The sequence below is a fragment of the Megalobrama amblycephala genome, unplaced genomic scaffold (assembly GCF_018812025.1).
Source record: "Megalobrama amblycephala isolate DHTTF-2021 unplaced genomic scaffold, ASM1881202v1 scaffold265, whole genome shotgun sequence".
Classification (NCBI taxonomy): domain Eukaryota; kingdom Metazoa; phylum Chordata; class Actinopteri; order Cypriniformes; family Xenocyprididae; genus Megalobrama; species Megalobrama amblycephala.
Genome location: NW_025953341.1, coordinates 487866 through 500385, shown reverse-complemented (window position 1 = coordinate 500385; position 12520 = coordinate 487866). Strand labels below are relative to the sequence as shown.

Here is a 12520-nt window from a genome sequence, read left to right as displayed (position 1 = left end):
ATTCAGGTAAGATCAAGAGACACTAGGAAAGCCGGTTTTATAAATAAACTTGCCTTGCCTTGCCTGCCTTGCCTTACAGACATAGTGCAGACATACAGTGCTTCACCTTTCTGGTGTAAAGAAATTATTTTCTTTCTCAGGTCTTGTGACATTTCTCTTCCATGTGGTGCCATTGCTGACAACATGGGAAAATGGGAAGGGGTTTTAACACCTTTTTATAGTCAACTGTCTGCTGGGGACACCTGTGTAATGAATAATTAGACTCACCTGTGGTTGAATTCTTGTTAAATTAGACATTTGTAGTCTAAAATTTAGCTTTGCTCCAGAGACTTTCAGTGGGGTGTACTCATTTTTGCATCACCCTAATTTGAGTAAAACTGAAAATTTTGTTCTCTAAGTTATATTATTAACCTTACTTTCATGTTATAAGTTAAACAGATGTTATATTAAACATAGTCTTGTCAGCATTTTTGAAATTATTTTTGTGTTCTTTGAGATGTTGTTTAAAATGTTACTTTTCAGAGGGGGTGTACTCATTTACACTGAGCACTGTAGGAGTTCTGTCATGACAACTCTCATAGAGATTGGCATTGAAATGGATGTGGCAGTGGTAATGTAGCCATCCATTTCATCCATTTCTAGCCTTATATATTTTTCGCTGGTGGGCAAGGCGTATAACGGGGGGCTGCTGCCAGGGGACAGCCCTTTACAGCCATTTACATCCAGCTCCTCATACTGGCACAGAAGGAGAGTGTTGTTGCTCACAATGAGCTCAGGGGTCAAAACAACAGTCTTAACTGATGCCCCCTAGGAGAAATCGGATCTGAGGACCATTATTCTCTCTAAGTGGGCTTCGGGAAAGAGGTCCTGACAGTTAAGTCAGGCCTCTGAGGGTGCCCCAGTGAACTATACCCACTTCTCTGCGGAGCCCTCAGGAAATTGATTTGTCAACCTCGCTGCCTATGGCACTTCGGGGCACAATGATTTTCAACAAATCCAAATCCCCCCACTGTGGCCACTGGGGGTTCACTCTCCATAGAGAGGCCTGTAGAAGCACTAATTTGGTAAGAACCCTGCCGTGAATTTGCTTCAAGACACAGAGTCTGCTCCGTCAAATATATATGAGGTCAGCCTTGAGAGGCTGGTTCCTCTAATAAATTACCTGCATGCTTGGGAAGCACTACCCAATATATCTTGATGGGTTGTGCGCACATTTGCAAGGGGTACAGAATCCAGTTTGGGTTGCTCACCAAGGTTCAAAAACATTTTGACTACAGTGGTGGCCCTGAGCAAGTGCAGGTTATGGAGCAGAAAGTTCAATCTCTTCTGATGAAGGAGGCCATAGACATTATCTCTCCCCTAGAGAGAAACACTGGGTTCTACAGCCGGTATAGTTCCGAAAAAGTAACTTATTTCGCTTTACGTCAAATCAAGTCCGAGAACTGGTTTGTCACAATCGAACTAAAGGATGCTATTTTCATATTTCCATCCTTGCGGAGCACAGGAAGTTCCTAAGGTTTGCTTTCGGGGGCGAAGCATACCAATGTCAGGTTCTTCCATTCGGTCTAGCATTATCCCCTAGATGGTGGCACGTAATGTTAATTTTGTCAGCTATTTTTTTTAATTTAGTCTTAGTCCTGTGTCAAATGTAACTTTTAGTTTTTATCATATTTAGTCAACCTTGTCCTGTTTTTGTTTAGTCAAGTTTTATTCAACTAAATGTCTGAGCATTTTAGTCTAGTTTTAGTCAGTGGAAACTTACACTGTATAGTGGTTAAAATGAAGAAAAAAAAAAAAAAGAAAAAAAAAAAAAAAAAAAATATATATATATATATATATATATATATATGTATATGTGTGTATATATATATATATATATATATATATATATATATATATATATATATATATATGTATATGTGTATATATATATATATATATATATATATATATATATATATATATATATATATATATATATATATATATATATATATATATATATATATATATGTGTGTGTATATATATATATATATATATATATATATATATATATATATATATATATTGCTCAATTTAAATTGCAATGATTGTTGTCATTTGGGAAATTTATTTTTACATTTCATCAGAAGTTGCTCTTTCACCAATAAGCACAAATCAACACAATATTGATTCATATGCATGGTTTATTTTACCTCATCTAGTGTACAGATTTATTAAAGGCTATCAATTATAAGCTAAATAAAAACCAAAGACTTTAGATATGTACTCGCCCTGTCTAAATTATAAAAACTGGTAAAACAAAAACCAACTATCAAATATTATAACAGAGAAATTCCTAATAGTAATTCCAATAATTCCAAGTTGCATTAATGTGTCTCTATGAAAACAATAACAAAAAGGTGACCAGAATCAAACTAGACCAGCTCATCACTAAGACCCCTGCAGTGATGGCTTAAGAAACAAGGATGTTTTCCCTGAAAGGCAACCCACTTCACACGATCAAGTTTACGCGCAGGTGCCTTCGTTCCTGTCATGATCCTTGTCTGTGTTCCCTGTATCTCCTCTGTGCACCTCATGTTCCCCTTGTTTGTTACCATGGACACTTATTGGACCACGCCCCCTTGTTAACTTGTTATCTTGTTAAGCTTGTTTGTACCTGTGTATAAGTAGTCCCTGTGTTTCTCTCATGCCCTGCGAAGTATTGTATGTCAGCTACTGCAATTCTGAGCATTTCCTGGTTTCTTGTTTCCTGTTCCCTGGTTGTTCTGATTACCTGCCCGTGTCCTGGATTTCCCTGTCTGCCTGTGTGTTCTTGCTTTGTTGTTTGTATAGAATGCCTTCCTGTGGATTTATGATCCCTTGCCTGTTCTTGACCTCGATTGTGGATTACCCTACCAATAAACCTGCATTTAGATCCTCTACCGTCATGTCCCTGTGCAATACATTACAGTTCCTTGATCATGTGAGAAAAGACCTTGGTTCCTGTCCCAGTGTTAGGAGCATCTTGACATCAAAACATTGCATCAACAGATGCGTCCTGCACAGCCCGTCCTGCGTTATGCTAGCCAGAGGGCATTTCTCCCAGACCTCAGAAGCCATTATGTTCTCATATGAACAGACAATATGTCAGAGATCTTGTGTATATAAACCACTTGGAGAGTCTGCGTTTGCGTTCTCAATCCAGACTGGTGCACCAGATCCTCCTGTGGTCTCAGGGATAGTTGCTCTCCCTGAGAGCACTTCTTTATCCTTGGATATGGGAGCAAGCGTCCTGGCCTCGAGTTGGTGGAGCGAATAGGAAGACTGTTTGCGTTGCAAGAGACGTCTTGTCACCCACTGTGGCTCTCCCTCTCTCATCTAGCTCCTTTGGGACTGGACACCATGGTACAGACGTGGCCGAGGCTTCGGGGTCTGTCTGCTGCTGGTCTGGCCGGGGTCTGTCTGCTGCTGGTAGCCTTGTTCTGGCCGGCCCGAGATTGGTTTTCAGACCTGGTAGCACTCCTGGACAGCATTCCGTCAGCATGGCGACATGGGTATATCATTCTCTAAAGTGTCGTTATGATGATGCAGCACGAGTTCCCTTGAAAGGGAATGTCTCAGGTTACGCATGTAACCATGGTTCCCCAAGCAGGGCACCAGACTGCGCCTAAAATGGTTGCATTTGCTACCAAAAATATTAATTTGCGAGTGATATTTTTGCTGAGGTCGCCACTGCCGACTATACAAATTCACACGTTATGACTGTAAAATTTGCCTGTAATTTGCATGTTCTGTGACCAGTAGCCCATCACATCTCATTTGTTGTGTTTGCATAATTAAATGAGATGCTGCTTGTGAAAGTTTTACTGAGTTAGAGCGCTAAAATACGAACAGGTAGGGAAAAATATCACACACCAAACCGACGCCAGAGAACCTGCATCGGTGCAAAACAGGTGCTTTTGAACACATCGAAAGGATTACAGCTGAGTGTCAACTAGCTTGTGCGTTCTGCTCCTCAACTGCCTATTTCTTCATATCCGTCTTCATCTATATTCGTCATTCAAAAGGGGAAACCGGCTCTGCAGATACACACACAATGCAGCATGTGCTTTCTGTTTTGAGTATCAATCATGCTGATTACATACACTTTCATTTTTCCACTCCGCTCATGCTCATCAGATATATTTAAGGTCATAAAAAGTCTTCAGTACCTTAAATGGTATAACAAGAGTATTAATGATCATTTTGAGGCGTCTTATATTTTGTGGATGGAAAAACAAATCACAATACTCCCTAATGTGTTTATTAATTTTAATTTCATTAAATAAATGTGAGTGCTGCATGTTTTAAAGTCAAAAGATGGCGTTGTTGCGCGTTCTTCATTCTCTTGCAAAAGTGGTTCAGAGCAGCTCACAATCAATGATTAGCGCACATTTGTCAACCAATTGCTTATGAACTAATGCTGATCAATTATGACAAAGTTTACTTTATATTATTTATATTATAATGTGTTGTAAATGTTTGTAACAACGTATTTTTTTTTCTTCCTCATCTGAACTTGAATGAGCAAAAGTAAAGCACAGACATTTCAAAATAAGAGTCCCTATGTATTTAGACCGGTTCGTTAATAAGAGTCATTTCCTCGTTTATTATTTGGGTACACAAACCAAATGTAATACATTTATATATTTATTTCTATATATTTATATATTTATTTTCATTTGATTCAAAGTAAACTGTTGTAGCTTCAGGAAGGAAAGACTAAGAACATTATTTGATACATATTATTCAATATAAAGATTTTACTAGCATCAGGGTTATTATAGTTAACTAAAACCATTAAAAAACTTTTTTCATTGCTTGAAATAAATGTTAGTACTGAAATAAAAATTTATACAAACTAAACAGGCATGTTTAAAAACAACAAAAATAAAACTTAATGAAAAATGAAAGCAGAAAATATAAAAATCTAATCGGATTCAAAATATAAAAATATATATATATAATAATATTAAGTGAAAATATTCACAAGCGAAATCCATTTCCTAGAAAAATCACAAGATGAAAATGCTAAAACTAAAGGGGAGATATATAAAAATAACAGGATGACTAAATGTAAGTGATTTAAAAATTTAAGTTCATTGTTGTGTGGCTCTTAAAAAATATTTGGCGCCTGTTTTTTTCCCCCATAAGAGCCAATGGCTCCTTAATGAATTTTTTTGTCTGGAGCCTTCTTGAGAAGGAAACGAGATGCTGCGTCCCCTTGCCATACTTCCTGTATGCCTGGGTGCAGCTTGCTTCAGATCAGAAAGCTAAAACAGCTCTGTTGCCAGCTCCCTTTATAGCTTCCGCGTTCTGCTGGCACGTCACGGGATGACATTGCACCAATCAGAATTGGACTAAGTTGCACATGCCTTCAGGAGAGCTGAGCTGAAGGGATTCTACAAAGTGTTGTTATGATGACACAGTGTTTCGTTCCCTTCTCAGTGAACCATGGTTACATGCGTAACCTGAGACGTTTTTCAGCTAAACATGGTAACTCTGTTGAAAGTACGAATGGTTATTTCACTTTAACCTTTTCTCATATCCATAGCTTAGACAGCGTATCCTCACACCAATTACAAACAATAGACCGCTTGCTGCTACATAAACACAATTGCATAAATACTGCAGTTTATATGCTTAGTAAATCACACAAGATTTACTCCACAAGAGTAAATCACTTCACAACAGTTTAAACATGACGCTTACTTTAAACTGTTATGATTGTTCATTTAGAAATAATAAGCAAACCACACAATATGCACAGAGATATGGAGTAAAAGAGTATTCACTTGTCTTAGCCTGCTCCATCTAGAGTTTCAATGACAGAACTTGGTATTTAGGCAATAAAAATGAAATATAGCACAATATTATATAAAAAAAAAAAAAAAAAAATGCAGTATAATACAGTAGCCTAATAGAAACATAGAAACAATTTATAATAGAATGTATAGATAAGTTATTTACAGGTGTACAGTTCTGTGATGTTATGTACAAATGCACAGTTATGTCGTAAGTCCCACTAGCAGTTAGTCAAGGGGCAGTCAGTCTTACTTTTTTGTATCAAATTAGACCAATCTACATTATATTAAGTAACTGACTTATAAAAGTTTTAAATAGTCTTAAAAGGCACCCATTATGCAAAATTCACATACATGGTGTTTGAACATAAATGTGTGTTTGCAGTGTCAACTGTCAACTAGCATGTGTGTTCTGCGCCTGTGTGTAAAGGAGATGATTGTCTATTTAATCAGATATTCTGATTCAGATAGTCTATATTCATCATTCAAAAAGGTTAAGTGAAACTAAGACTGCAGGTATAAAAACCATAAACAAAGCATCGTTTGCTTGCCGTTTTGAATATCAATCATGTTGATTACATTCTTTATTCTACTAAAGTTACTTTCTAAAGGTAATTTACTTTATTTTTTTAGCTTCCGTTTGGGATGGGGGACTGGTTGTCTCCCTCGGTTACAAGGGCGTAGCTTGGGTTTGTTCCCTCGTGAAGTTTATTTGTTTGTTGCTTTATTTTTGCCCATATCAAAATGGTCCACACATGCAAAGTTGGTTGATAACACAACTGCAATAAAGTTACAGCTTATAGTTAACAATCACTTATTTACAAAGTGCCATGGCTTTACTTAAAATTTTCTTATACTGAACATGTACATTTCCTGTCAATTCTTGGAATACAGCCAGGTTTTTCCAAATGGGCATATCTGTCATATTAGCAGAACACATTTTACACACAAGGAAAACCAATGTTTAGTCAATAATTCAAGAAGGTCCATACTTTTAAGCTCTTGATTCTAACTTGTACTTGGCCTTATGAAAAAGTAGTTCTTGTAATTGTTTAACCATAGCATTTGTTACAATAAGGATATAATACAGGTAGACTATTGATGGCTCTTCATTGCATGCTTAGGGCAATGTTAACCTTTTTTCTTTCTTTTTTAAATCTATTCCCTTAACAGATTATATATTATAAATTCTTCAACAAGTTAGTTAAAATGTACCTCAATAAAAACGTGCCTGCGGTGATTCGCGCGCCACTCATACTTATAAAAGCTCTGAACGCAATGTATACAATTAATTAATAGCCTAATTCTATGTTTCGTGTGGGGGTTAGAGTACCAGCAACATGTGAGAAGTGCCGGTACACAAGAAACAGCGATGGTACGCTACAGGTTAAAATATAGCTTGAAGTATAGCTCTAAGTGGGCCGGTGCGTACCGGCCCACTTAGAGCACTGAGTAAGATCGCGTGGGTGTTTGAATCCAGGTCGTGATCTTTAATGATTAATCATGCAATTTTATTGCGCAGTGTTTTTGTGCTGAATTTGTATTGTTTTCGTAGGCTACTGAGAGAATAAAGTACAGAAATCCCTTCATTTCCTAAAAAAAAAAAATCAAACCAATTTGAACTGGAACGCCGTCCCCCCTCGAAATTCACTCCCCGGACGCCGTCCCCCCACATTACCCCCCCATTTCCACTCCTGTATATATACTTGAAAGTTTGTGAACTCCTTGCAGAATCTGTGAAAATGTGAATAATTTTAACAAAATAAGAGGGATCATACAATATGCATGTTATTTTTTATTTAGTACTGTCCTGAGTAAGACATTTTATATAAAAAATGTTTACATATGGTCCATAAGACAAAAAATTGCTGAATTTATAAAAACAACCCACTCAAAAGTTTGTGAACCCTTGATTCTTAATACTGTGTGTGGTTACCTGGATGATCTATGACTGTTTTTTTTTTTTTTTTTTTTTTTTGTGATGGATGTCCATTGTTTGTCATGAGTAGTTAAACTACCCAATATTCTTCAGAAACTTTTGAACAGAATAAAGATGTCTAAATTTCTTATTTTGTTTACATTTTTTCATTTAGTACTGCCCTTCGGAAGCAACAGAAGACACTTAAAATATGATCCTTGATATTCAAATTCAAATTGATCTTCTAATGCATTGCTTTCGCCGGGAGCAGCAGCTCATTTGCATTTAAAGGGACACACAAAAACGGCATGTTTTTGCTCACAATTATAAATGATCTGTGGGGTATTTTTAGCTGAGGCTAATTAGCATATTCATAGATCTGCATATACTAAATGAAGCAAGAGTGTAGAGTTACATTCAAGCTATTTTAAAGGTGCCCTCGAATGAAAAATTGAATTTATCTTGGCATAGTTAAATAACAAGAGTTCAGTACATGGAAATGACACACAGTGAGTCTCAAACTCCATTGTTTCCTCCTTCTTATATAAATCTCATTTGTTTAAAAGACCTCCGAAGAACAGGCGAATCTCAACATAACACTGACTGTTACGTAACAGTCGGGGTGTACGCCCCCAATATTTGCATATGCCAGCCCACGTTTCCAACATTATAAAAGGCATTAGACAAGGGCAGCCAGTATTAACGTCTGGATGTGCACAACTAAATCATCAGACTAGGTAAGCAAGCAAGAACAATAGCGAAAAATGGCAGATGGAGCAATAATAACTGACATGATCCATGATATCATGATATTTTTTGTGATATTTGTAAACTGTCTTTCTAAATGTTTCGTTATCATGTTGCTAATGTACTGTTAAATGTGGTTAAAGTTACCATCGGTTATTACTGTATTCACGGAGACAAGAGAGCCGTCGCTATTTTAATTTTTAAACACTTGCAGTCTGTATAATGCATAAACACAACTTCATTCTTTATAAATTTCTCCAACAGTGTAGCATTACCCGTTAGCCACGGAGCACTATCAAACTCATTCAAAATCAGAAGTAAACAATGTAACAGTATACAATACTCACATAATCCGACGCATGCATGCCGCATGCATGACAAACACTTTGTAAAGATCCATTTTGAGGGTTATATTAGCTGTGTAAACTTTAAGGCACTGTTTAAGGCAAGCGCAAGCTCTGTGGGCGGAGAGCACGGGATTTAAAGGGGCTGCAGGATAAAATCGGCGCATTTATAATGATGCCCCAAAATAGGCAGTTAAAAAAATTAATTTAAAAAAATCTATGGGGTATTTTGAGCTGAAACTTCACAGACACATTCAGGGGACACCTTAGACTTATATTACATCTTTTAAAAACATAATCTAGGGCACCTTTAAGGCTTGAAGAATTTTTTTTCACTGGAAGAAACATTTAAATATGTCATTTTGGTGATCAAAGATGAGTTTTAAGGGATACAATTATTGACTTAAAGGGGGACTTTAAATTGTGCACCCTTGCATCTTAGATAATCTCTCCATGGATGCAAGATAAAGAAAATGAGGATAGAGGAATCGAAGGAAGACATTTTTGTTAATTGGATTGATTCCTCAAGCAGCACTTCACATGACATGACCTACTGAAATTATGTGAAATTTGTTTAATTTCAAATGTTCGAGTAAAACATGAATTAAAAATATTCTAACAGATGTGTCAGGGTTATGCAGCTGTCTAGTTAATTTATGAGTTTTGGTTCTTGTCTGTTGCCATAGTCGTTAATTGAGTTACCCAGGTGTTGTGTGTCACGTTAATGATCTCTGTGTGTATTTAACCACTCAGATTTCTCAGTTCTGTGTCATTTATATCAAAGTGGTTGTGTCTTCCCCTGGGCTTCTCCTGTGGAATATTATATTAAAGACTCTTTCCTTTTGAGTCATTCGTCTTTGTGTGCTATTTTACTGCAGCCACACGTGACAGAACGCATAACAAAGCAAGATTTTTTTGCACCGTTTTTCCCCCAATGAATCTGCCAGCTCTCCATCTACTCTGCTTGGAGCAGGGAGGCCGTCCACTGGAGAACCACACCAGGGACTTTATTGATAAGCATGTCTGACTCATTAACCAGACCACTCACTCAGTCATTTAACAAGCTGAAAGAACCATTAGTTTCTCATTATAAAGCACCTTTGTTAACAAAGGAGTTCACAACTGTTTAGTGTTCAAATGTACGATACTTGCAAATGCTTTAGCTGTTGAAGAGCATCTGGATATTGTCACGGTGCGTGGTTGTAGATAAAGCGCACAACGAAGGAGAATCCAATAAACAAACTTTAATCATAGGAACCAGGAGAAAACAACATACACTAAACACAAACGAGAATCGACAAAATCTGAGAGAGAACACGGGGAATATATATACAGGACAAACAGAGGAGCAAACGAGACTAATTAACAAGACACACCTGAACTAAGGACACTAATCAAATGATTAACCAAGGAAATTAACGAGGACAGCACTAAGTAACAAACTAGAATACAACTAAAGCCGAGTTCAGACTGCACGATTTTAGCCCCGATTTTGGCTCGCCGACAGGTTTTGAGAAATCGCCGACAAATGCCCGAAATCACAGGCAAATCGGTGCTCGTTCACGTGAGTGACAATCACGCAGTGTGAATGAGCAAAGACGCGATCTGAGAGAATCGCCGACGAGTCGCCGACACCCGTGAGATATTTGGCATGCTAAATAAAAAATCCTGCTGTGTGAAAAGTGTTCTGACTGAAAACTACATCGGCGATGACCGACAGCCAATGAGATAGCAAGATACAGAGCAGCGGGGAGTTCGGGGAGGAGTTATAGACCACAACATCAGCAAGCATGGCTTTGTACACATAAACATTACAATTATATCAAACAGAACCAAAGCACAAACATTTGCTTGACCATCCAACAGCAGCACATTGAAAAGTTACTTATTTACCTCCAACACACAATCCACAGTCTCCTCAACCATTTCCTCCTCCATATTCTTCTTTTCTTTTTCTTGTTTTCGCTGCAAATCAGCGCACAGGCAATTCGTATTGCAAGCTTCTTGCGGGCTACCATTTTTAATAATAATATTGCACGCGTGATATCGCGTTGTTTCCTTGTCACATCTCGCGTGTTTTTGGTTGTGAAACGTAGTTTGCGTGCCAGACAGTTGTCGGCGATTCTTCCTGTCATGCAGTGTGAAACCTTCTGTCGCCGATCCATCGTGCAGTTTGAACACAGCAGCGACTGAATGCTGGCCAAGATAGTCATGCAGTGTGAAAAGAACAGTGACCCGACTACTTTGAAAATCGTGCAGTCTGAACTCGGCTTAAGAAGCACAGACTAGAACTAAACAGGCAAACAGAAAAACAACAAACAGACATAACCCTGACAGATATACAGTCTTGGGAGAAATTCTTGATGTTGCGGTTTGATGGTGCTATAGTTGTGATCAATATCTTCTCTCTTGAATGAAGAAATGACAATGAACTTGTGCTGTTAATTTGACTCTGCTCTGGTTGCGAGAGTTGCGCATGGTTTGCTGATAAAGCTCAGGGGCCGGGTGAGGTCTCAAGTGAACAGCAATCAATAGAATTAGCAAGAATAAGAGCCAGGAGGGAACTTTGTGTTGGCTTTTAACCCTCTGGGGTCTGAGGATTTTTGGGGCCCTGGAGAAGTTTTGACATGCCCTGACATTTGTGCTTTTTTCAGTTGTTCATAAACATATTAATGGAAAAAGTGTCATTACACTGTATTCAGCATAAACTAGGCTACAATAATATGTGTGTTTTTGAAGGAATAATGTTTATGCGTGGTTATTGAAAAAACAAAAAACTTCACAAGACTTCTGGGTATTGGAGGTTGTAGACTTTTTGCTTCAAATTGGTGTAAAAAATTATCCTGCCTACTCGTTCATATAAAACAATAGATTTAGTTTTTGTAAGACACGTTTTGTCAAGAAACACAGTATGCGTGGAGGCGTGAGTCATCATGAATAATGGGTCATTTACACCTAAGAAGACAAAAGAATCGCATAAAGACCTGTAATGACCTGCATAATAATGAGGCCTTTCAGTCAGGTAGGCTGTGAAAAAACCCTCTGTGATCATGTCTCAAGCTCATCATGGTGTATATCAAACATACAGAAAAAAACAGCAATACTGTGAAATATTATTACAATATAAAAAAATGTATCTATTATATACTTTATATATACTAGACTCAGTAAGCTTTCTCCATCCTCGATCCTCCAGTCCTCACAGTACAGTTTGACAATTGATATGTCCATCATGGTGGACTTGAATCGGTTTCTGGGTTAAAGAGGATTGAGGAAATGAATATGCACAATTTAGGAAATGGGAAGCACCCACTATCTCTCTTTAAAAATTAAAGTGCCTCTGGGTGGTGCCTCTGTCTCGTTGTGCTTACTTCTAAGTTAGCCTGTAAACTTTTTATTACCATATTATATGAAAATTTCATACATAACTTTATTCATCCACTGAGGCTAAAATATCTGATTAAATTTAAAGATTGTGTGAAATATTGTGGAATATTTTTTTAAATATTGATTTTTTTTTCCTTAGAATGAAGAAGTGCAGTTCCTTGAGAATGAGCTGCAGAACCAGAAACTGAAGTTCTCAAAGCTGAAGAGCTTCACCAAAAGCCTGCTGATCGCTGTGAAAAACAAAGACAGAAAGAAACAGCAGGTAAGGAAACATAATTGGGTTAAACATTTAGGCAGC

At 37.5% G+C, this 12520-nt stretch overlaps 1 protein-coding gene across 3 annotated transcripts in view; it reads left to right on the top strand.

The window, feature by feature from the left end:
• Positions 1 to 12520, top strand: part of hdx (highly divergent homeobox) — a 71396-nt gene that overhangs the window by 58510 nt on the left and 366 nt on the right. For all 3 annotated transcript variants that reach the window (XM_048179632.1, XM_048179633.1, XM_048179631.1), the window contains exon 10: positions 12362 to 12484. In XM_048179632.1, coding sequence (XP_048035589.1) covers positions 12362 to 12484 — 123 coding nt within the window. The remainder of the gene's footprint in view (positions 1 to 12361; positions 12485 to 12520) is intronic.